Here is a 26401-nt window from a genome sequence, read left to right as displayed (position 1 = left end):
CTGTTTATTGGTAACCCTTCCTGTGACACAAGATCTCCAGTGAGATCTCCAGCGTTAACCCGATTTGGCTCTATCAGTGGTGTCGGGCAAAGCTCCTGGCCGCAGAGCTGCCTCAGATGAGCCCGGTGGCTCACCCTGTCGTTCTGCACCAGAATCCACTTGAGCCGACTGCTGAAATTCATCATTAATGTGCAAGATGACCACTAAAATGTGCTCTTCTGTTTGTAATTAAGATATTTTTATAATTTGATATCATATCATTTTCAGGCTTCCATTTCTTCATTATGAGCCTTCAGCTAAATTGATAATTTTGAAAGTGCATTCTTGGGCCCCAGCACTACCATAATTCACATGCAAATGTTTCTATTGTATAAAATTCTGCTGCAAAATGGGTAGCTTTCCAAGCCCTAGCCTGAGGTGAAGGCAGGCAGCTGCTGTTCCTCTAAGCAGCTGTGGTAGTGGAGTGACCTCTGGTCCATGTTGACCACACAGCTGTATGGCAGAACCAGCGTCAAATGAACTGAAATAGCGTACAGAGATTCTGATGCCAAGTATCTGATAATGACCATGGTAAATGTGCTGCTTCTTCACCAGACTTTCCATGCCATGTCTGACCCGCTGTAGCTTTTCTTTAATCATTTCTTCAGTTTTTGCTATTGTTGTCCTTTTCTCAGCAATATTTTATGCTGTAATTAATCGTCTCCTCTACTTAGAGAGTATTATTGGTTATGTTATCATCCTAAGCATAAACTGCCCAGAGGAAGAAGCTTTCTTTAACATTTTCTTAAAAAAAAAAAAAAAAGTTACTAATTTATAGATCTACCCAAATTCTATTTGTATATAAATTTTCCAATTGAGTTAAAATTGCTTCTAACTAGAGATTAGATAAGCTTATTCTTTCACTTCTAGATAATACGACTTATTAAAAGACGTAGGAAACCATAATTATTTGTGACTACACAAGGGGTAACTTTTTTATTTAAGTATAATGAAGGCATTTGTGTTATTTTAGTCTCTTCAAAACTTTTCTTACTCCTATTGCCCTTGGGTCCACATGGCTTCTTCCAGTGCCTCTTGGATGGGTCCTGGGAGAATCATGACATGCAAATGTGACGGCTGCTACTTGTTTCTACAAACATCTTGGTGGAGGCACACACACAAAAATAGTTCTTAGGGTTGCAGTCCAGCTTCTTAAGTTTAAGCACATTGAATGCATCTAGTTGCTATAAATTTGTTTTCGATACCTTTATAATTCTATTATTAAATGCTGATACTATTCTCTAAATTTTTGCCTAGGTCTGTAACCAGTGATGAAGGATCCATGAATGCATTCACAGGAAGGGGGTCACCTGGTAGGGGTCAAAAGACTAAAGTCTGTACCACACCTTCATCTGGTCATGCTGCATCTGGGAAGGACTCAAGCAGCAGATTGGCTGTTACAGACCTCACTCGGCCTGGTGCCACCACCAAAATCACCACCACCTCCACCTACATTTCTGCCTCTACACTTAAAGTTAACAAGAAAACCAAAGGGCTCATTGATGGCCTTACTAAGTTTTTTACACCATCACCTGATGGTCGCAGATCACGAGGTGAAATAATAGACTTTTCAAAGCACTACCGTCCAAGGAAAAAGGTCTCTCAGAAACAGTCATGCACTTCTCATGTGTTGGCTACAGGTACCACACAAAAGCTAAAACCTCCACCTTCTTCACTTCCACCCCCAACCCCCATCTCCGGTCAGAGCCCCAGTTCACAAAAGTCCAGCACTTCCGCCTCTTCTACCTCTCCCCAGAGTTCTTCCAGCCAGTCCAGTGTGCCCTCCTTTAGCAGTCTTACTAATAACAGCCAGCTGAAGGCACTCTTTGATGGACTTTCTCATATCTATACCACTCAGGGACAGTCTCGAAAAAAGGGACACCCAAGTTATGCACCACCCAAACGTATGCGTCGTAAATCTGAATTATCTTCCACGGCAAAATCTAAAGCCCATTTCTTTGGAAAACGAGATATTAGAAGTAGGTTTCTTGCTCACTCCTCCTCCTCTAGCTGGGGGATGGCTAGAGGACGTATTTTTAAAGCAATTGCTCACTTCAAGCGAACAACTTTCCTTAAAAAGCACAGGATGCTAGGCAGATTAAAATATAAAGTGACCCCTCAGATGGGGACCCCCTCACCAGGGAAGGGGAGCTTGACAGACGGAAGGATTAAACCTGATCAGGATGATGGTAAGCAAAAGGTCAAAGCTCCAACCAAACCTGCGTCCCGTCCCTTTCTCCCCAACCCCGAAAACAATAAATCAATCAATTCCTATTTGTCACATAGGTCTTAGCTATTTCTCTTGTTCTCACTTCACTTTCATACAGAAGCAGTGAAACTTTGACCTTTTTCTAATGCTGACTAAACCTCCAAAATCTTGGTTTTTTTCCAACTAATACTCTCCCACCTTTTATTATTTATTTCCATCTGTAGTGACACTAGGACCCCCAGATGCCTTCATAGTGTTGCTTATGGCTTTGTAGTCCCGCATGAGTAGCCACTGTCATGCTTCTGCCACTCACTTTGCTATGCCCGCCTCCTCAGCCCCAGCGCTGCCTGCACACGCTGTCAGCGCTTCCCACGGCAGGGGGGTAGGGGGGTGGGGTGGGTTCAGCTGCTCATTTCAGCTCCCTCTGCTCCATTGCTTTCTCATGACAAAGTTCATCCTGCTTCCTTCTCAACAACGCCTGATCTGTGATCCTGTGAAGTGTGCTTTTGGGTGAGAGTGTGTCTGTGTGTGTAGTCACAGTAGGGAGAAAACTGATTTCATGATTTCCTTGAACAAATTGGCCCGTTACATTTGCTACCCTTTATAAAACAAAAAACAAAAATGTGTCATTTCGACAACGTGGTTGATTTTTTTTTTTTTAATCTCAAAAGGGGTAATGGGAATTCTATAATGAGACATTGATGTAATTTCTGATCTCAGTTGAAAAATATGATTTTGCTTTGTGTTACTCTTACTTTCCCTCATTTATTTATTGAAACTATAAACAGATGACAGTGGTAATTCAGATAAAAATTTGGGTCCAGCAGGGAAAGGGCACTGCTGGATCTTTGAGCAGTGCTTGGATATGAAAGCTTCTAAAGCTTAAAAACAATCCCTATTTGCCCGCTATGCTAATTTGGTGCCATTTTGGTAATATATGGTGGTTATTCATGATTCAAGTCAGTGAATACGCTTTCTGCTGGTTTTAAATGACAGATACTGAAATCAAAATAAGCATCAAACAAGAAAGTACAGATATAAATGTGCTTGGAAACAAGGATACCGTTACTGAAGAGGACTTGGATGTTTTTAAGCAGGCCCAGGAACTTTCTTGGGAGGTAAGGCTAGGATACCACATTATAGCAACAAGGATAATATGTGAGTTTTACATAGATGACCATTATGAAATTACTGCTTTGATTTGATAGAAAATCCCCCTCAACATCCTTTGTGGTCCTTTAACTGTTATCATGATGGTTTTTGTGGAAGAAGACATAGGTTCAAAAGCAGTGGCTCTGTAGAGTTTTCTGTACTCTCAAAGTTGATAAGGGCTCAGCTGGTCTCACAAAAGGTAACAGCAGCTGAGGCAGATTTGGGAAGGTGCTTCTAGGTGTGAAGGACTAGATTTCTGATTATTTTTGCTGAAATTTAGAAAATAGTTTTAAATGGTTAAAAAGAAGAACATCACGTTTAAATTTACCAGTCCATCTTCCAACACAGATGGTCAGCCATATGAAAAATGTCTTGTAATTTTAACACTTTGGCATTGATTAAGGCAATATTTTGTTGCATGATCAGCTATAATCACTTTTAGTTTCATTGTCCAGTAATTTATTTAAATGATCCCACTTAAAAGAGTAACTCTAGTTAGTTTATTGTCACCAAAACATTGAAAGGTAAGGCTTTGGGACTTCCCAAAAACAGATTTATAATGAAGTATGAATTTTTTATGTCAGTAGACCACATTTAGTTTCTTTGGCAAACTATTCACAGAGAGACTCCCTATCCTACCTAACCCACCTCACTTTCTTTTTTCTGGGGGGAGGGGGATAGCAGTCTCTTAAGCTTTATTTTTTCGTAGCAGCCACTTGGGCTAAATACTTCTGATGGTTTCTTATTTAAGGGGCTATTGGATACTTCCATTCCTCATTCTGCTCCTTCAGTATGCTTTGTAATTGTTTTCATTTGGCTAGGATAAATGTCAAAAATTCTCCGACTTTGAGATTTGAAGTCCTTAAATATTATCAAATTTCCAGCCTACTTCTGGCATTCATAGGTAGACATGATGAACAACAACAGGCCATTATCTGAAACATGTAAACATTTAAGCCCTTCCTTTCTTTCCAACACCGGCATTTCATTCAAGAACATTTCTTGTCTATATCAGGCACTGTGCTAGACACTGGGAATAACACAGTGAATCAGGAAGGCAAAGTTCTTAACCTCGTGCTTGGAGTGAGGGGAGTAAAGGAGATGGATATTAAAATGCAGACTTTCACAATCTTAGGATTGTGATTTCACAATTTTGGGATCACTGGTAGTTCATGGAGGAACAGTGCTCATGGAGGAACTGTAAGAGTGTGTAACAGCCATGTCATCTTATAATTTATTCAGTTATAATAAATTGTACCAGATCATTAAATTCAGTTCAATAGACATTTTTATGTATTTACCTTTGTACTCATTTCCTGTCTTGGTAATACTGTTTCTTAGGGTATTAGTTTGTTTGTATATGAATCTTACACTGAATTTATTATTTTACAAGGCCCTATGATGTGTTTTCAACAACCTGAAAATTCACAATTAAGATTAGTGTTCTGTTCTTGATAGGTTTTCATATCCACTAGTGAAAGAACCAAAATGTAAGTGAATAAATTCTCTTCTAATACATGTATTTTATTTCCTTCCTTTTCTTTTTCTCTGACAGAAAATAGAGTGTGAAAGTGGGGTGGAAGACTGTGGCCGGTACCCTTCTGTAATAGAATTCGGGAAATATGAAATCCAAACCTGGTACTCCTCGCCTTACCCACAGGAATATGCAAGGTAATGGAATATCCTGGAAGGTCTATAACTTTAATGTCATGTATGTGAGGAATGGAAATACTCAGTTCTAAAGCAAGAATTAGATGATTTTTTTAGGACATAAATTTTGATCGTCAAATCCAAGTGCTTCCAAGTCCAAGACTATTACTTTGTGCCAGCATCGTTTTATACTAGTATTCGCTGTTCTATGTAAACTCCTTCCACTCCTTTGTTACACAGGCATTGTAAATTTTTCCTTTTAGCTTTTAAGACCATGCTTTGTCTCTGGTTAATTGGACAACTGTTCTTTGTGTTTGAAACCAAATAAGGAGGAAAAAACCTAGCCATTGTAAAATACTTGGTAGTTTCTTCTCAGTTGCCCTTTTCATTTTCCTAATTAGGCTTGTTAGTTTTCTCTCTGATTTCTGACATTTTGTTTTCAAGTTTTTTACAGAAATGTAGCAGAAGAATGAAAAATCAAAGAAAGTAGGTGGTCGTGGGTAGCCTTAAGAGACCTTTCCCCAGATCTTTTAGAACTATTTGTGACTAACTTGTTAAAAATGAAGAGAAAATAGTGATATTAGAGTTTTCTTTTGTCTTGATCTAAGATTAGCTGTGAAATTGTCTTGAACTAATATATCTAAAAGTGGGTATCTTGTGAACAGATTTCTTCCTTCTGATACATCAGGATACACTTCAATAGTATCAAATGTTTTAGCCTGCAAAGTTTCTGGTAATCTCAAACTTGCTTTTCTTCTAGAATAGATCTTGTCCTTTTCTCTACCTGATGGGTGGCTAACCCATCATCTACTAGAGAAAATGAGGAGGGTGTTTTAGAAGTTCAGTGGCAGAGTAAGATTCAGGAGTCTTGGTTTCTCTTTCCAGCTTATATCACTTGCCTATGTGTTCTTGAACAATTTTTTTAAAAAATACTTAGGAGCTTTAATTTCTATGGATAATCATAAGTCATGTGTTCTGAGAGCTTTGAGTAAAATTTGTATATAACTCCAAGATTTGAAGTTACTATTATCTGAGTCTGTAGCTAATTTTCGCCCAAATCATTCTATCCTTTCTTATACCCCAAAGACCTGGAAAGTGCTTCTAAACATTTTCTTACAATACTAGCAATGTGTTTAAATGTGATCGGGCACACATTAAAAATGTTACAATTTTAAAGGTGGAGAAAAAGTCATCATGGGTGAGAAATCTGTGTAATGTTATTCAGAGTCAGTGGAATTGGTAGAAACTAAAATCTTTTTGATTTTTCTACATTTATTGTCATATATATTTATGATAATAACTATATCCATAAATGGAAATTTTAACAATTAAATTCCAGGACTTCTCTGCCTTATAAATCATTTTTTAAAATAATGAATTCACCTTCCTCTGGGTAAAAGACTATTACAGTTACACCACTGACCATATATACTGTTGAAACTATGACATGAAATCTGAAATTTGAAAAATGTGCATGGTTACCTGACAAGAGGCCATCTTTATTGTCGATTTTCCGAGTAGTGGTTCCAAGTCTAAAAACCTGTCTGTTTGTATGACATTTCTAAGGAAACAAATTATTTGTTCACAAAATAATGGCAGCAAATATTATTTTACTGAAAAATAGTGTAAGGTTTGTACATTCTCTTTACTACTGGCTTTCTTTTTTTTTTTTCTTCTTTTGAAACGATTTCTTTCAAATACTGTTGTAGAGTCTTATTATGATTTGGAGAAAATTGAACAGTGTTTAATATTTTTTTCCCTGAACAGTATAATCAATCTGATAGATTCTTTGATTTTAAAATTTTAACAGATTACCAAAGCTTTACCTGTGTGAATTCTGTCTTAAATATATGAAAAGTAAAAATATTTTGTTAAGACACTCAAAGAAATGTGGATGGTTTCATCCTCCAGCAAATGAAATTTACCGAAGGAAAGACCTTTCAGTATTTGAGGTAAGCATGTGTAAATAAAAAACTCAGCTTGTGAAACCTAGTACTTACAGTTGTTGATTATGTACTGATTTGTTTCTAGAAGGTACACAGTATATTCGATTTCAGCATTCAAATTCAGACTGCTCTGTAAAATATCTCCATGTTTTGGAATGTTTAACCATATTGAGCAACCATTTAGATTGATGATGAATTCCTACTTCATCACATTAACTTTTTTGTCTTCTCCCAAATCCCTGTCTGCACCAGATATATTCACCAGTGAATTTATGATCTTCTCAGCTCTTTGTAAATTCTACTTTCTTTGGCAGGAGAAATTAGCTTTGTTCAGCAGCTCCAGCCAATGTCTGGCAGGTGCTCACTCTTCCAGGGAATTGAGCAGCTGTACATATCTCCTCAGTACACAACCACCTGTATTTCCATCCATTTCTTGGCAGAGTGGATAATCCTTTTGGTGAGACCCCAGCAGATGCTGGGACTGCCCCCCTCATCTGGAGAGATGGCCACCCCTGGAGAAATCTGCTGTTCACAGGAACCCCTTGTGGCCACGTGTCTGTCATTGTGGGTTCTTAAAGACATTTTGTGTTTTCAGAATTGATTTAGTAGCAAAGGTCTTTGCCTGTATACCATTTCATTGTTTAATCATGTTCTGTTGTCAGTTTCAAGGATCCAGTTGAGCTGTGTCACTTGTGCCTTGAGGAGACCATGCCTCTCTTTTGTGTTATTACCTATTCTCGGGGATCCTTAATTCTCTCCTTTATTCTCGTTACTCCAGTTGAGCACTTCCATTGCCCTGTCTTATTTTTTTCTGTTACCCATCTTGGTGCATTGTTTTCATGCATGGGTGCTCAGAACAAGCCTTCCTTACATAGACGTGATGTCTTTTTCTCTGAAATACACTTTTTCCTTAGGTTTCTCTACTTTTGAGTTGTTCAGACTGAAATTTATTATCCTGCCCCACATTTCACTTTAGTTCTGGTCTGTAATGTCTTGCATATATTTAATATTGGGAAGAGTCATACATAGGTTTCTCTCTAGCAGACGAGACAGGGCCCACTACTTTTTCCAAAGGCTGATCAGAGAACACAGTAACTCCAGTTGCACCTTAGCATTTTTTAAAGACCCTCTTCCTTGTTATATCAGGCTCTTTTGATAAGCCTAAAGGAAGGAAGGGTATTGTTGCTGGGAAGATTTAATAATATAGTAGTTCTTAATAAAGGGTAGGCAGAGGGTTTCTCAGCCTGGGCACAATACACTTTTCAGCCTAAATAATTCTTTGATATAGGGGCACCCTGTGCATTGTTGGGTATTTAGTAGCATCCCTAGCCTCTATACTAAATGCCAGTAGCAGCACATTGCTTCCAGTTGTAACAAGCAGAATTTCCTCCAGACATAGTCACTGTCCCTTGGGAGTCAAAATCACTCCCATTGAGGACCCCTGGGCTAGAGGGAGATCTGAATGCAAGTTGCGTAGTCTTGGGATGCTACTTAGTCAGCCCCACCTAATTGAGTCAACAGAGCTATGCTCATGTTAAGTAACTGTTAAGTAAATTAGTATGAATCTGCTTGTGGGGTTGAAGCTCTCATAAATCCTAGGAGAGTCTTCCAGTCTTGTTAGGCTGTTAAGAATGGCCTGCTATTTCAGGGCAGGTGCTTTTGAACCATAACCAAGATGAGAGGGGAAAAATGAAAAGCCAATTAGTAAAATTTATACATAAAAATATTTGAAGGAATTGGATTATCTGTGCCAAGATCCCTAGTCTAGAATCCGAGTTAATACTTAGAGAACAGCATGTAGGAAACTTTTCTCTTAGCAGTTTCCTAAGTAACTTATAAAATAAATGAAGAGTAATCATAAATTCCTATTTTCTTGTCTTTATCCCTCTTTAAAGCATGGATATTAGACCTTACACAGCTGATAAGAATTTGCTTCAGCATCATCCTCTCTCTGTTTTTCTGCTTCATGGACACATACATCTCTGTCTTTCCTTTTTGTAATGTCCTATCATTTCCAAAAGGACCATACTCTCAAATACATAAAAACTTCCTTTAATTAAAGAGAGAATTGTATCCTCTGTATCTGTTGCCCATATTTGATTATGTTGCTATGTGTGGGACCTAGGTTTCATCCAAGGGAAATAGTTATATGAAGTCTAAAAATAATTTGTGCAATATGAGAACCTGTATGGTCCACAGGAGACTGGAGAATGGTCAAGTTCATTGTTACAGAGCTCTGGTTAGCAAATATCCATTTCCCCTAAGAATAGTGCTAGGGAAATTCTTGAATCTGCTGTGCTTTTGGTTTTCAACATGTAACTACATTTGATCAAAGAAATTGGCATCTGTGCCTAGCCTCCTGTCTATAACTATCAGTATCACAGCTTGATTCTTTTATTTTGAAGACAAGTAGACTGTAATCATGGTACTTATTGTAGGTTGAAATTCATCTCACTTTCTCAGTAAGTATTCCCAACATAGAAATTTGATCTCTTCCAATTATATTTAAAATGATGCTTGGGATAAAACCAAAATGGAATCCTCTTTTGCTAATCTACACTTCTGAGGAATCAGAATAATACCGTTCATTTATTTCATTTTTACATGAAGTCCTTTTGAAAACAATGTAAAGTTTAACTTCCTTGAGCAGTATTTTGATGTGTTGACATTTCTTTAATTCAGATTTACTTCTTTCAAACAGAGAAGACATGCCTGATCATTTTTTACTTGCAATACATTACAATTAAAAATGAGTCTTTCACTGGTGCTTTTGGCTCTCTTCAGGTAGCTTAAAGAGAAATTTAAGCTAACTTAAATTAAATTAAAGCTAACTTAAATTCACCCTAATTTAAGAGAAAAAATGGAATTTTTATTTGCCAAGTGACAGCTGTTTTCTGGTTGACTTTATATGTGCTTAATGGAGTATTTTAATCTCTCAGTTTGGGATTTGGAAATAAAATTATATACTTTCCCAAATATCATATAAAAATGATTTTATATTGAGCAATATTTTTATGTTAAATAATGTTGTCTGTTTCTCTTTGCTAGGTTGATGGGAATATGAGCAAAATTTATTGCCAAAACCTTTGCTTGTTAGCCAAGCTCTTCCTGGACCACAAAACGTTGTATTATGATGTCGAGCCATTCCTTTTTTATGTCCTTACAAAAAATGATGAAAAGGGCTGTCATCTGGTTGGATACTTCTCTAAGGTAAAACAAGAGCCAGTATGACCTTCATTTTCGTATTCAAAATGTTTTTGGGAGAGCCCAGTTCTTTGAACAGGGCCTTTTTTTATGACTATAATTTGAATAAGTGACACATTCTGCAAAGCTCGGGTTCTTGTTCAGAGCTTATTAAGACAAACAAACAGTAAAGGTTGTGCCTAGAAAGTGTGTAGAGGACCTCAGCACGGTTTGCTGCTGTCTTGACTGTCAGCAACCATGTAATGTTATAATTGCTGCCTTGCAGACCACCTAGCATCTTTGATTTTTTTTTTTTTTTTTTTTAATGTTAAGCTTATTTTCCTTTCCCTCCCTAAGTGGTGTCAACCTGAAGGTTTCAGAGTAGTGTAGCATTTAAGAGATGGTTCTCATTTCTCCTCACTGTATTCCCTCTGTGGTCATCAGTATCGCAGTGAGTTGGAACGTTGGCATTTGGACAGTCAAGGTGATATAATGACTGGGTTTACTCATTTGTCTTTTACACTCTATGCTATTGTTTTAAGATCTAAAGCGGCCTCGCCTTTAGAAAGCCTGAGTATCTCCAGCTGTTAATACAGGGAAGCCCTTGACATATTGAGTGGTTAGTTTGTCTTTTTTACTCACGTTCCTCTGTTCAAAGGCTTCTGAAAATAACTCATAGGCAATAAGGAAAAACTGAGTCAGGTAATAAGCTTAACTTTTCTTAGGCACCTACAAGATAGTTTAATGTGCCAGGGTGGTAAATTATAAGATTTCTATGCACACGGTAAATGATCTGAACCCTGTATTTTATTTATTTTATGATACATTTTGGCATGTTGAGTGATAAATGAATTTTAATGAATCTTACATAATGTAAATGGAATGCTTATGGAAGTGTCATTTTCATGGAATATCAAAAGATAGAGTATATATGAAGGTCCTTTATAAACTGCAATTCTTCTAAATTTGAGAATCAATCCAGAAGTCGTAAATGAAACTATGAATGAGTGACAGCATTCATGAGAAATAGCCTCAGTATTTTAATCCACACGTTTGGTAAAGCTCCAAAACAACAAAAAAGACAAAGTTAATTTGCACATAACAGATTCAAAAGATGACAGAGCATTAACACAAGATAAAACACTAAATAGGAAATCTGCTTATATAATGTGTAAAATATCTTACCTTTGTATAGGTTTATAAAAATCGTTTTCTCCAATGACTCAAAAAGAATAGTGGTCATGGGGTGCCTGGCTGCCTCAGTCAGTGGAACATGTGACTCTTGGTCTTGGGGTTTACATTCAAGCCCCACATGGGGTGTAGAGATTACTTAAAAATAAAATCTTAAAAAAAAAGGAGACAAGAATAGTGGTCATGACTTTCCTTCCTGTTAGAAAATGGCATTTCTTTAAATGTGTCTGTATTTTAATGTAGATGCTTAATGGTGCCTGCTGTTTTTGGTCCTGCCTTGTCTCAAGTTGGCCTCTGGGTCTAGAGTTGATGGTGTCTGTTAAGGTTTTAGTCTCTGCCTCTCTTCTCCCAGGGGACCCACCATCATACTTAGAACAAGCTACACTTTTCTCATTTTGTCACAGCTTCTTTTACAGCATGGCAGCAACTACTGTTATCTCTTACTGTACATGGAAAACTCATTCTTTGGCAGTGCTATAAAACAAAAATCTAAAAAATAAGCATTTAAAAAGTCTAGGTGCATGCAAATCAAACCATATTGTAATGTGCCATTTGGAGTGTGAAGGACTATGGCCCTTTGGGGTTATACTTAAACCAAATTCTAGAGGTTATAGCCAGAGGAACGCCCAAGATGTCCTAGAAGAGTTCGGTGTAAATCATTCCATGCTTTTGACTTCCCAAACAGATAGTAGTAGATGATTTTAAACAGGAGAGAAAGAAGAAACAGTTATTTTATCCATAGATTAGAATTTAGCTGTAGTAACACGTGTTAAAGGGGAGGGTGGGGTGGAGGGGAGGGTTGGACTGTATTACAATGTCTAAAGGAAGGAATGGTTTGGGACCAAAAAAAATGACATAAAGGAGGAATCCTTTCAATCCACAATACTTGTCTTTTTAGATAGAGTGACTCATTTGTCTGACTTTGCAAAGAATACTAATTACTTGAACCCTTGGCACAATGTGCACATCCAGTGATGGACAGTCCAGTTTCTTAGGGAAACTGACACATGATTTCTTCCTCCTCATTTCTTAGAGACTCCCAAGGACAGCTACAAATGTGCAAGTGTTGGGAGCACATCTTTTTCACAAAGAAGTCTCTAATTCTGCCCTGTAGGGTTTTTTCCACAACAATTTCCTGTGATCTTTCAAATAGGTTCATTAAAGATCTGGGTGTTCTGAAGTTATTCTTTCATGTGGTTAGTACCATTTGTGGTCAGTCTTATTTGTGGTTTATATTTGGCCAGAGCATTCACAACCTCAAAAGCCTTTTCCAGATCTTCTCGGTGCAGGCTCTGGCTGCTTCTGTGTACTCTCAGTTAAATATTGCTGCTTTGATGCCACATCCTATGAAGATTGCAAATTTTTCCTTAACTATAAGAACTGCTTCCCTCCATATTCTTCTCATTCTTCCTCCTAGTTTTATACTGTTGGTAACATTTTGGCCTCATTTTTGTGTGGAGGCTTTGGGGTTTCTTGTTGCTCTTGTCTTTTTTGTTTTGATTTGTTTTCTTGGTTTGAAACGCAGATTGATTATTTCTCGAGCTTTTTACTTTGAATGTTTATCCATGAGACAGATGTATTTGTGCCGCTCTACCTACACATACACTATTTTAGTTTTCACTGGTCAAGGCAGAAGACAGATGTTACAAATTTGTAAGTTATTTAGCAAGGTAGCCAGCTAAATCCTACCTTAACCCCCTGGGTGACTCTCTGGATGGTTTTTTGGTGTTGTTGTTGGTGTTGTTGTTGTTGTTGTTGTTGTTGTTGTTGTTGTCATTGTTCCCCCACCTCCCAAGTTGTCTGAGCAAAGAAGTCATTTCTTGCATAATGTCTGTGTTCGGTTTCATTTGGCTCATATTTACTTGGATTCTTTATTCATATTTTATGGTACCAACTTTCAAGGATAAAAATGCAAATTGAGAGGCATGCCTGGAGTTGATGGTTTGTTGTTAGCTGATAGTTTGATTGATCAACACAGTAGGATTATTCTGCTTGATCCTGACCTAACACATTGGCTCACCTTAGTGGTCTATTGTACAAGGACACTGGCAGGTGCAGGGAATTGCCCACTTCAGCAGAGCTCTGACATACTTGATCTGTTTCTCCTTCCCTCAGGAAAAGCTTTGCCAGCAGAAGTATAATGTCTCCTGCATAATGATCATGCCCCAGCACCAAAGGCAAGGATTTGGACGGTTTCTCATTGATTTCAGTAAGTGAAGTGCTTTACTCACTTTCATGATCCAGGGAACTGATGGCTGTTAAAGGAAAGAGTAACACATGAAACTTTATTTAACATACTTTGTTGTTTTTATCAACAGATAACAGGTTTTCTTTTTATATTTGCATAGGTTAGAAAATCTTCCTCAAGTGAAAAATGTACTGCTGCTCACTTATTGTGCTCTAGGAAATTGAGACTAGATTTCTCAGCAGTGTCACTAGCTCACAAAGCCATTACCCTGAATGAACCGGCAGAATTACATTCCATTCCATGGTGCTCATGCTCATTAGCACCAGAAGAGGCAATTATTTGTGATTAAAGCTAAAGGAAGTATTATTTAAAAGGATTTTCAGCTTTCTAAAATTTTACCTATAATCTTATCAGTACAGAGCAAGAAAGGGATATCTGTATTTAGAAAAACAATTCTTTAGGTGGCTTATCCGATGAGCCTTTGTACTAGAAATAACTATCTTGTTTTGTTAATTTCCCTTTTTTATTATAGAAATTATTACAATGTTTTATCTAGAGGTTGCCCAAGAAATTATTTTTTATACACAATTGTATCTTCAGAGTCTCTTCGATTAAAATTGGAATCCTCTATAAAAATGTGCACAGGATAATGTAAAAAATATTGGTAGTTTTTCCTCCTTGTTTGTATTATGTAGGGTATGTAAATGTAGTGCTAAGGCGACGTATGAAGAATTGATTCAAAATATCCAAGTAACACAAAGGCCAGGTATCTCATGAGAATAGTAATTTCTGACCATGTAAAAATCTGTCACTAGGAACGGTGCACTCCTTCATTAGCAGATTGTAGTCTATCTGATTTTAAACGGAAAGAAGGAAAATGTAGGAAATGACTTCATCTTCATAAGGTGCATATCACATGCAAAAACCACAGTGTAAATATGCTCGAGGAAAATCACAAGAAGTAATGTTGAGTTCAAATCTATATTATAAGATACTGAAATATTAAAGCTGGGGTATGAAATGACCATATAGTAGTTTTGGACTGATTTGCACACTTTATTGTCATTGAAAGATATTGTTCTTTTTTTTTAAGTATTTTCTATTGACTATTTTTATATATTCAGATAACATTTCTAGTTATTAATTAATTATCTTAGTCTTATTTTTTGTTTCCTGATCTAGTTATCCTACGGAGGGCCATCTTACTAGGAGTTTACCATTTTTATCTTACAGAGTTCTAGGTGCAATCACTTCTATGGGCAAGTCCCTTTTTTTGTGTGGCCGCAATTTAGAAGCTGTTCATCAACATTATAGTTTCTAATGTGCATAGCAACCATCTGAGCCTTAACCTTTTGATACTTTGAGTATCTGCATGCCCACAGAATAAGGCAAGCTCCTTGGCTCAGTGTTCAAGGTCTCCCAACACCTAGTTCCAGCCAGTTTTTTGAAGTGTTTTCATGGGCTAATCTCTTTTTCTGTAGATTTTCTGAGCATGTTTCCATATTTCCATTCTCTGTGCAATCCCTTCCCTGAAATGACCACTTTTTCCTTCTCCAGCCTCAGTCTGTTCAGAATCCTACCCATTATTAAGAGCCACCTCAAGAGCGTCTTCTGCTTGATCCCACCTCTTGGAGATTCATCTCATTCCCTTCTTGGCTCCATATCTCTCTGGCATAGCACTTAGACTCAATTCCTGCTTTTGTGGTGATAACTGATGTTGAATGTCATATTTCCAACTCACTGTAAACTCCTTGGGTAACTTCTTCTTTGTTTTCAGTAGGACAGTACAGTCAATAATCTGCATTGGATGTATTTTTTTCTTGTTTTGAATTGAATCTCCAACGTGATATATGGTCACTGCCCACAATAACTTTCCACCTAAAATTAAAAAGGGGCTAGTACTGACTGGATAAAAGTGCAAGTCTCTAAATATGGTAGCATCTTATTTGTACAACACAATCTGGTAATGAGGCGTTTTATTTCACATAAGAGAATAACCCAAGAACAAAGACATTCCCTTCAAGTACTAAATCTTTATGTTAGCCACTTTAGTGAAAACTGTATTTGAATCTGCCCTGTATTTTTAAACAGGAACTATGGAGCCCATTGGAACTTTTCTGGATTGCTCAGGGCCATCATGACAAATGCCATCCATTAGGGTGTGCCTGAGTAGTACAGTGCGGAGGGTATATTTTTAGATTTTCTCTTTCCTGTACCCTTGACATTGCCCCTAACATGAGATTGGGTTAAGGAGTGTGGGTGAATGATTTGAATGAAGTTGGAAAGGAGTTGGTGTTATTCCTTCAGAGGAATGGAAAGTAGGGGACGGATTTTATAATACTCAAAAAATGGGAACTGGTGTAATCCCAATAGAAATTAAATTTAAAGCCAAAAAAATTCCTTGGTCACAAAGGTTTTAAAGAAGATAGAGTAGGCTGCTGAAAAAATGATAGCATCTCCTTCTTTGGAGTTACTTAAAATAATGGTAGATAAATATCTTCCCAGAATGATTTAGATCCAATCTTACAGAGTGAGGAGATAAACCCCATGACCTCTCATAATCCTTGTCAACCTCATAATTAATTCAGAACTCAGGGCAAAACAGATAACCAAGGTTACTGCTTTTCTAAAATGTGCTATGTTTTTAAGGTCCTTTTAATGGTTAGATTTATTTTATTTCTATTTTGTACGTGAGCCTGAGGGACTTTTGGTCAGGGGATATATTTTCAGTAATTCAAATAAAGTTGTAAGGCAGGAAAATGTTTTGTCTATAGTAACTGCTAGTTTAGGAAGCCAAAACGAGATAGCAGTAGGAAGAAAGCTGTCGCTGCCCACTTACACAAAGGATTAGAGATACAGGTGCAATGCATTGTGTAGTGTGTATGTAAAGAACTGCAAATCCAGAGCTTTGAACACTATTCTCCGGGATAGTCCAAATAGGAGGAATGGTCATGTATGGGATCAGATGCTGCCCTTGGAATAAGTTGTCTTCTCACTCTTCCCGGGACAGCCTGTCTCCAGTTTGTCAGAGCATGGCTCCCCAGTACGTCATTTGCAGAACTTGGCCAGAGTGATTTAAGGGTACCAGCTCCCAGCCTGCTTATAAACCACCTCATGGGTTTTGTGACTCTTTGCTCAGAACTTAAGTGGGAAGTGAAAGGAGTGACAAGGTTGAAGCTGGTAGCACATCTCTTTCTCCTGGAATCTGAGATTCCTTCTCTTAGTCAGGAAATTTTTAAGTCCTCCCCATCTCTGTCCACACACACATAGACACACACCTCAATCATGAGTTCATACTGTAACCTTGCATTCCAGATCAACGCCACCACACGGTTTTATTCTATCTTTCCACATTTCTATATTTGTAAGTCTCTTCTCTGACAGTGAGAAACTGGACTTGCAATTATCCACAACATATTTCCTTATGTGCTCAGCCCTAGACTACACATTAAGTAGTTCCAGAATTGCTTACTCATACCATCTAGAAATCCAAACCTCCTAACTAGAGGTCAATATTTGTATATGGGTTTTTCTTTTTTTTTTCAACTTTATGTTGAGTGTATTTAGTCAAAATACTGTGTTCAGGGGCGCCTGGGTGGCGCAGTCGGTTAAGCGTCCGACTTCAGCCAGGTCACGATCTCGCGGTCTGTGAGTTCGAGCCCCGCGTCAGGCTCTGGGCTGATGGCTCGGAGCCTGGAGCCTGTTTCCGATTCTGTGCCTCCCTCTCTCTCTGCCCCTCCCCCGTTCATGCTCTGTCTCTCTCTGTCCCAAAAATAAATAAACGTTGAAAAAAAAAAAATACTGTGTTCAAATGTTACTTGACTTCATTCTTTTTGATTTTTCCACCTTCAGTGTAGTTATTCATTTGAAATATAGTTAGGCTTATTTGTTTGTTATCCACATTTCAGTTTTTTCTCTGTCTTTGTTGCCTTTTGTTTTGAAAACATAAAACATGATTTTCAAAGTTAAAACTGTATTAAAGGGTACACTCAGAGAAGTGTCACTTCCCTTCTTCATTCCCTCTACCCACCCCCAGCCCTCGGTTCTTTCCTGCAAAACACCAGCCTCATTGGTTTCTCTTTTATCCTTCCCATGTTTCTTTTTGTACAAATGAGAAGATGTGTGTTTTCTAATTTCTCCTTTCTTACACAAAAGTGATCATACTATAGATAGTCTTTTACAGTTTGCTTTTTTCCAATTAACTGAAAACCCTGGCTCACTCCATTACTACTTCCTAGGGATTTTCTTACTGTCTTCTGTAGCTGCATGGTACTCCAATCATGTGGATGTCCATAGTTTATGCACCTGCTCCCCTGACATGGACATAGAGGGTGTTTCCAGTATTTCACAGTTTTAAAAGGGTGCAATGAGTAGCCTTGGGCACATTTGGACTGATACATACTAATGTAGCAGTTTTAGTTTGTTATGTGTACTGTTGTTTAGGACTCTGCTTGGCTGGGCAGTAGATAAGCTGATAATGAGTTGTCTTTTACTCAGGCCTGCAGAGCCAGAACCCTGCCTGGGGAACAGGATGCAAAACCCATCCTCCTCAACTGACCCAGTGAAAGCAAACTGATTCAGCAGTAGGTTGCAGAATGTTGTGCCAGGTAGTGGTGAAAGAAGTTGGCATCATTAACTTACTGGTGTGTTTGTTGTAAATGCACTTATCTGATTCTAAACTGGATAATGGAGGAGAACGAAAAGAGTGACTTCATTCATTTTTTACCTCTCCGTGAAACGTTTGGTGACTAGGGGCACCCTGGTCTACACTCTACTAAACACCAGTGACAAAAATGAAGAAGACATAGTTCTTTCTGGGTGGTCAAGTTCACTAACAAGTCAACAGTTGCTGGATAGTATGTTCGTATAGTATATATTGGGAGCTCATAAGAAGTTGCATGAAAACATTCCTGACTAAGGGGATCTAAATCATGACTGTGTGAGGAAACACATCAGATGTTTGGGCAACTACAAAAGAAACTCCAGGTAGATGAAAGACTTAGATAATTAACAAAAAATGAAAACACAAAAACTTTTAAAAAGTGAAAAAAGGATATAAAATTATATGGTCAAGGACATCCTAAGCAATAAGCATTAAACCAATGAAAGAAATCACAAAAGAATATACACATGGGATTGACTATATAAAATGGTAAAATGTATTAATACTTAAAAGCAACCATAATGGGAAAGACGTTGGCAACGCACATGCCAAACAACTCTTTGATGGCTATAGTATTTAAACAAATATTTAAAGGGAAAGGTTTGATAGTGTTAAAGCATAAACCTTAATAGAAAAACGAGCAGACGACATAGAGGACATGAATGCAGAACGCACAGAAAAGGAGCATCCTTGGTGGCAGCCACACTGCTGACATGTACTGAGAGTCTCCTGTGTGCCAGCCACTTTCCTAAGATTCCTGACCCATCCAACCCTCACAACGCCAATTGAGACATTTTATTCTTGGTATATGTGTAAGGAAACCAAGGCACAGTTAACACAAACAATAAATAGTGCACCTGCAATTTAAGTCCGAGCACTTGGACTCTTAGCCTCTTTGCTCCAAAGTCTGTCAAGTACAAATGGCTAATTAAAATGTGGGGGGAAATGGTTGGTGATTTAAAAATATAAATTCAAATAACTGAAAGATTATAATTTTTTGCCTACCAAATTAGCAAAGCCTTTAAAATATACCCATATTTAAGTTGACATAGATGGACACTGTTACATTTACACTGGAAAAAGTATAAATTGTTAGACATTTTCCAGAACTTTGACAGTATATATCAAAAACATCTGAAAGGAATTTATTCTAAGAAAATCAACATACTTTAATCAGTATGCATTAATTTCATATTTAATGTAACAACATGTTTTGTGTTATTTTTTTAAATACTGGACATCCCTCGTCACTTCACCCTCTTCCCCAATTATAGCAATATAAACTCATAGTAGAAAGTTAGAAAAACATAGATAAATTACCAAGAGAAAATTAAACTCCTCAGACTTGTGGTACTCAAAGAGTTAATGTTTTAGTATATTGTCTGTCACAGTGTCATTATTATTAATAGAAACAAAAACTGAAATAGCCTTGGTAATTCAAAGATAAGAGAGAACCATTCCCCTGAGAAAATTGTGGTACATCCATATAATGGAGTATTATTAGCTACTTAGAATTAAGAATTATGTTCTAAAGAATTGTTAATAAAATAACAAGATGCTTATAATAAGCAAATTTCAAAATTGTGTGTGCGCACACACACATACACATATATATATATGTTCTCAATTGTGTAAAAAGTATACGCAAAGAAAGTAAAGAAACACAGTTCTAGATCATCTCTAGAATTAGAATTACAGGCAATTTTTCTTTTCTTACTCATACTTTTTACTGTAACTAAAAAGAAAACTAAGAAAAATCTGTGAAGGCCTGACCTAGGGGAGTGTGGCAATGAGGCTACATGGAAACAAGGCAGGTATTTTCCTGTTTATTCTGCAGCAGGTAGAACTCTACCTGGCACCTCGTGGTGCTGAGTCAATGCTAGATGAATGGATGAATGAACTGAACTTGGAAAGGTAGTGAGTGCAGCTTTGATCATGTTGCCTTCACTTTGATTTTGAAGATCCACATGCAGCTTTCCTTGGAGTTTGGAGCTCAGCAGGGGTATGCATTAAAAGGAGCTACTGGCATACTGGCATAGTGGGCATACTGTGGTAGTTGAAACCATAGTTGTGGGTGAGGACAACTCGGGGAGATTGTAGGGAAACAGCGCTGAGGGTGGAGTGCTTGAAGTTCCAACATTTTAGGGACTAGGAAGGGTTTTGAGGATGAGGAGGTTATCAAGGAAATTGAGAAGGGTCCAGAAGTAGGAAGAGGATTGAAGAGAATGGTTTCAGGGAAGCCAAGAGGTCAGCCTTGCAACAACAGTAGTCAAAATCATAGCTGATCTTTGTGGACCACTTAAGTGTGTCAGGCACTTGTCACCTATCTGAATTACACAGGTTAATTTGCTCAATCCTTGCAGAGACCTAAGGAGGTTGGTTACTGTTATCATCTCTCTTTTGGAGGCACAGGGACATTAAGAAACTTGTCCAAGATCACTCCCCAGCCAGTGTTTAGTGCCCCAGAGAAGATTAATACACAGTGTAAGAAATATACTTTCAAGGACTGTGGTTTGAGTGGAATTTAAAAAGTGAATTCAGAAAGCTTGACCATCAAGGGCTGGGGGCACAGGAGCCTGGCTTTTGTTTTTAAACTCCAGAGATTGGAACACTGGTGGAAAGAAGACCGGGGAGTAGTGACGGAAAAAAACAAAAGGTGATATCTAGATGGGTTGTTTAATACAGATTCAGAAGATGGGGCGCCTGGGTGGCTCAGTCGGTTAAGTGTCCAACTTCGGCTCAGGTCATGATATCACGGGCCATGAGTTCGAGCCCTGCATCAGGCTCTGTGCTGACAGCTCAGAGCCTGGAGCCTGCTTCGGCTTCTGTGTCTCCCTCTCTCTCTGACCCTCCCCCGTTCATGCTCTGTCTCTCTCTGCTTCAAAAATAAATGAACATTAAAAAAAAATTTTTTTTAAATACAGATTCAGAAGAGGCATTTGACGAAATTCAATCTTTTTTCCTAATTTTAGATAATCATACATACTAACTAGAATTATAAGAATTCTAAATCTTATTATTAACTCTTTTTCTTGTTCGTTTTAGCCTTGGCATAATCTTGGAGAAGCTATAAAGAGTAGATGATAGTGGGTCCAAAAGTCTACAAACTTACACCTTTGGTTTTTTTGAGACTAGTGTATAGGCAACATGTTTATCAGTTACATAAATTATCTGCTAACTGTACATTTAGGCTTTTTTTTTTTAATTAGTGTCTGTTTATTTGTAGACTAATCATGTAAGTTTATAAGCAGATTCAATTCTTGGCTTTCTTTATCCAATATTAAAATATCCTGTAATGTCTCAGGGTTTGTCCTTCATGGAATAGGACTCAAGAGGAAGTAGGAGTGATTGAATTAGGTACTCATTTCAGAAGTCTCCTTTACTGACCTTTTCTGTGATTTAAATAGAGGGGTTTCACTGTGGGTTTCATGAGGAGTATCTACTATTTAAAAACTAAGTCTGTATTTAGTGAGTGCTGCTGGAAGGTGGGTGCAGATGACCCAGTTTTGTGCCTACAAATTATGACTTCGGTCACATTTTAAGTATAGTTAGCAATGTTCTATGTACTTCTCTTTTCTTAAAAATGGCACACGCACACATGCGCATAAGAAAATAAAAATGTAAGAAAAATAAAAAATATAAGAAACCTTGAGTACAGCTTAGTATCTAGTTTTTTTTCTCACTGAGAATTAGCAGGTTAATCTTCTACACCTTATTCTTTAGCCCTTTTGGTTCTAATGACAGGCATCTGTCTCTTAGTTAGGTACCTAGAAAGTCCCAGGCTTATCTTTTCTTAGTCTCCTTTTTAAAACTCTTGGCTGGTTTCCTAAGGAAGTGCTCCTTAGAACAAGAAAGCATTTTCTACCTGGTTTCCCGCTTCCTACTTCTCTGCCCTTCTAGGTCCATCAAGGAGAATTAGAAAGAAAGCTACATACCTCATCTCTACCTAGTGATCTTGAGAGGGTAACCATATCCTCTCTCAAAGAGAAAACTTCTTCCTCCACATCTTAGATCCTACTGGCTTAAATGTTGTAATGTACAATACCTAAATTCAGGAATACATGTCATAGTAGTTGAGATTGTCAGCTAGCAACTTCCAGTTTTAACAGTCTGCCTTCTAAATACAATTTGAGTTAAACTTAAGAATACTTTTATTTTTTAAAAAATAGAACTACCCTACGACCCAGCAGTTGCACTACTAGGTATTTATCAAAGGGATACAGGTATGCTGTTTCAAAGGGACACATGCACCCCAGTGTTTAGAGCAGCACTATTAACAATAGCCAAAATATGGTAAGAGCCCAAATGACCATTGATGGATGAATGAATAAAGATGTGATACACACACACACACACACACACACACACACACACACACACACACACAATGGAGTATTACTTGGCAATCAAAAAGAATGAAATCTTGCCATTCGCAACTACGTGGATGGAACTAGAGGGTATTATGCCAAAGGAAATTAGTCAGAGAAAGACAAATATCATATGACTTCACTCATAAGAGGACTTTAAGACACAGAAGAGATGAACAGGGAAGGGAAGCAAAAATAACTTAAAAACAGGGAGGGGGACAAAATAGAAGAGACTCTTAAATATGGAGAACAAACAGAGGGTTACTAGAGGGGTTCTTTGAGGGGGGGATACTAAATGGGTAAGGGGCATCAAGGAATCTACCCCTGGAATCATTGTTGCACTATATGCTAACTAACTTGGATATAAGTGTAAAAAAAAAAAAAAGAATACTTTTATTCTTTTATTTTTTATTTTTTAAGAAATTAAGTTGAATACAAACCAAGCTATGACAAACTTTGATTTTGTTTGTTTGTTTTATTTTAAGAGAGAGAGAGCATGAGCATGAGCCAGTAGGAGCAGAGAAGGAGAGAAAGAGTATCCCAAGCAGGCTGTGCACTGTCAGTGCAGAGCCCGGTGCAGGGCTCAAACTCACAAACCATGAGATCATGAACTTAGATCAAGAGATGGATGCTCAACTGACTGAGCCACCCAGGCACCCCTAAGTAGGAGTGTTAATTTAGGAATCCAGTTGGTTGGATTCTAGTAAGCCATGTTTTACCTGACTGTTGGTAAACTCTAAGGAGCTGAGACTGTATATACAGGGGTCACTAACTTCTCTCTGAAGACAAGTCAAGTATAATTTCAGGATAAGCAGATTCTTCCCAGAAACTGGGTCCTAGCCTGACAAGCCCTGATGACATATCCCATTTCTCTAGCAAGAGTTTTTGGGCGTTGCTGCACTTTCCTTAAGGTGATCCGAGAATGGTTATAGGTAAGCTCAGATCGTAATACCTTCAGCCCCATGGTGGCCAGAACTCAGATGCCTCTCACCTCATCCTTAGCAGCCTTTTCCTTTTACCCCAGCAAGACATGGGAATTTTGTCTCATCCATGATGGGGTAGAGGTCATGAAGCACACAATTGGGGCATCGTTTCTCCCTTTAGGTTGCAATATAAATATTTCACTCTCCCCCATTTCTGAGCCCCATAAGCCAAGCATCAAAGGTGTGTTTGAGGGACTGTAACAATGGCTCTTGGGGACATGTTATATGACTTAAACCCTCTTACTCCCTGTAAACAAATTGAATAAAGGAGCTATAAATTTGACATGTGGTATTTATTTGCTTATGCAACTTTTGCTTAATCGTTTTCTCTTTTTTCAGTGGCACTGACCATAAAAAATGCTAAAGGCTGAGCAAGTGCAAAGTCATTTAGAAAGTTGCATGGGTCTTTCATATATTTGTTGTTTATTGCCCATTTCCTTCACCAAAAGTAAGATTCCCAGGGGTAGAGACTGTTCTCTAGTCCCACCTCCTAGAAGAGCCTGACACGTAGTAGGTCCTTACTATTTGTTTAACTAAATGTTAAATGAATTACCATGAGGGGAGCTTTCTTGATGTGCTTTCTCTCCCCATATGTGATTCTTATGAAGAAGAATTGTGTTTTATTAGAACATCATCAGTCAGCTGTTGGTTCACTTCCTTCCAAATGCTGTCCGGTGTGCCCTGCTCCTTTCGAGGTCTGGTGCTTTTGTTTCAGTGCAGCCTCTTCAAAAGAAAGAAGATTGCCATTATCCACTATAAACCTCAGGCAGAGATGAGGGCTGTGACAGAATTCACAGTTACACACGGTTGGAGAAAAACTTCTCTTTTCCTGACTTTTATCAGATAATTCATTTCTTTATGCATTTATTTTGGAAGGAAAACTCCCAACTTTACTGTTCAGGAACTGTCAGGAAAGCTTTTTGCTTTGCGTAACTTTCCCTGGCAGCTCACCTCCCTGGGTGAGCGCAGTCAAAGGGATCACTAATGAATAGTAAGTTAGGCTTTTGAAATGGGGCTCAAGTCTTTTCCAGCCTTTTCTGAGAGAGTAACCCGTCTCCACACCTCCACCACGACACTTGATCAGACCAGCAGCTGTGTCTTCAGAGTTTTGCTGGCTTTTGTTAGACATGTTTGACTTCTAGAATCAAGTATAATTTTATATTATAATATTTTAATAGGATTCTAGTTTATAATATGATAAGGAAAATGACTACTTTTCCTTATTTTCTCATTATGTTGCGCTAAAAGCCTTTGCCATGACTGTTTATTACACTGGGCTGAAATGCAATATATTTTAATATGTTAAAGATAACATCAAGGTTGGAAATTGAGCTCTCCGTGATTTATTCAGAGGTTGACTGTTACCGAATGCATTGAAATGAGTTGCATGAGGCAGTGTAGCTAACGATTTATTTATGTATCTTTTTTTTTAACAAAGCTTGTCATAAATAAGAGCAAATAAATATAGCTCTTATGCAATAGTTTATATTCATTGTTTCAATGAAAACATTGTAAATATGAAGCATACAGTCTGTAGCTACCATTTTGCCTTACATAGTTCCGAATATTTTCAAGATTTGGCACGCAGGTGGATTTTTACTAATCTTTTGTCTGTTTGGATTTCTAACATTGACCGGCATTTGTAGTGAGTCATTTCAAAATGCTGCTACCAAGGAAATTCTGTTCACGTAATTAATATCAACAAACCTGTGTTCAACAGTAAATGGAACCTTAACAGCACCATCACGAGAGCCGGGCTGATTCACTGCTGAACTCCAAGCCATGAGCACAGTGGGATGCACATAGTAGGCGTGCCAAAGAAAGATTTGTTGTGGGAGTGAGTGAATAAAGGCATGCCCAGATCTTATCTGTGCTCTTCTCTGTGTCCCCGACAACACCTGCCTCATTCACCTGGCTGCCTTATGGCAATTGGTGCTTAACCTGAGATCTCTACCCAGTCTCTGTGTTTTCCACTTCTTTATACCCTCCTCACTTCCTTCAGGAAATATGCTTTACGTGGGCTGTACCAGGGTTGGCCTAGGTGATAAGGATAAAGGATAAAGGTGAGGATGAAGGATGCCAGCCTTGCCCACAGAGCCATGGGTGGTCAGTGGTCAGACACACAGGATTCATCCCAGGTGTGTGATGCTCCGTGTTTGGGTGGCACACGGGGTTGTGCCAGTACTGAAGGGGAAATGCCTCCAACTCCCTTTTCATTTTCCCAGTTAAGCAAATGCATCATCAAAACAAGATCAAGAGGGGCGCCTGGGTGGCGTAGTCGGTTAAGCGTCCGACTTCAGCCAGGTCACGATCTCGCGGTCCGTGGGTTCGAGCCCCGCGTCGGGTTCTGGGCTGATGGCTCAGAGCCTGGAGCCTGTTTCCGATTCTGTGTCTCCCTCTCTCTCTGCCCCTCCCCCGTTCATGCTCTGTCTCTCTCTGTCCCAAAAATAAATAAACGTTGAAAAAAAAAAAAAATTTAAAAAAAAAAAAAAAAAACAAGATCAAGAAAGATTTTGTTCTGATTGGTTGAGATTAATACTATACCTGGTTTTAGTTTCGAGGGAACCATTCCCCTTAAACGTATTTTCCAGCTTGTAGAATTATGTTTGAAACACAATATTCTAAGGTAATAGTTGGATGATGTCCTCTCATAATGGTGTTTCTATCCAGCACATCTATAATTTCAGCTGTCTGTAGGGTAGTATTTTTTTTTTCCACATCAATTTGTTTTGGTGAAGCAAAAGATTTTCTCTCATTTGTTTAGAATTCTGGTAGGAAAATACGAGTTAGGAATCTGAGTTTTTTCCTCCACCATCAATTTGTGGTTAGT

The 26401-nt window shown here is 38.1% G+C and overlaps 1 protein-coding gene across 5 annotated transcripts in view; it reads left to right on the top strand.

The window, feature by feature from the left end:
• The window catches only part of KAT6B (lysine acetyltransferase 6B), a 189646-nt gene that overhangs the window by 138021 nt on the left and 25224 nt on the right, over positions 1-26401 (top strand). For 3 of the 5 annotated variants that reach the window (XM_030334026.1, XM_030334025.1, XM_030334028.2), the window contains 6 exons: positions 1297-2228; positions 3245-3366; positions 4956-5071; positions 6861-7002; positions 10045-10206; positions 13486-13579. In XM_030334026.1, coding sequence (XP_030189886.1) covers positions 1297-2228; positions 3245-3366; positions 4956-5071; positions 6861-7002; positions 10045-10206; positions 13486-13579 — 1568 coding nt within the window. The remainder of the gene's footprint in view (positions 1-1296; positions 2229-3244; positions 3367-4955; positions 5072-6860; positions 7003-10044; positions 10207-13485; positions 13580-26401) is intronic. The other 2 variants (XM_030334027.1, XM_030334029.1) reach the window with 2 other exon arrangements.

The sequence above is a fragment of the Lynx canadensis genome, chromosome D2, assembly GCF_007474595.2.
Source record: "Lynx canadensis isolate LIC74 chromosome D2, mLynCan4.pri.v2, whole genome shotgun sequence".
Lineage (NCBI taxonomy): Eukaryota > Metazoa > Chordata > Mammalia > Carnivora > Felidae > Lynx > Lynx canadensis.
The sequence above is the reverse complement of the archived record's forward strand: the minus strand, read 5'-3'. Positions and strand labels throughout refer to the sequence as shown.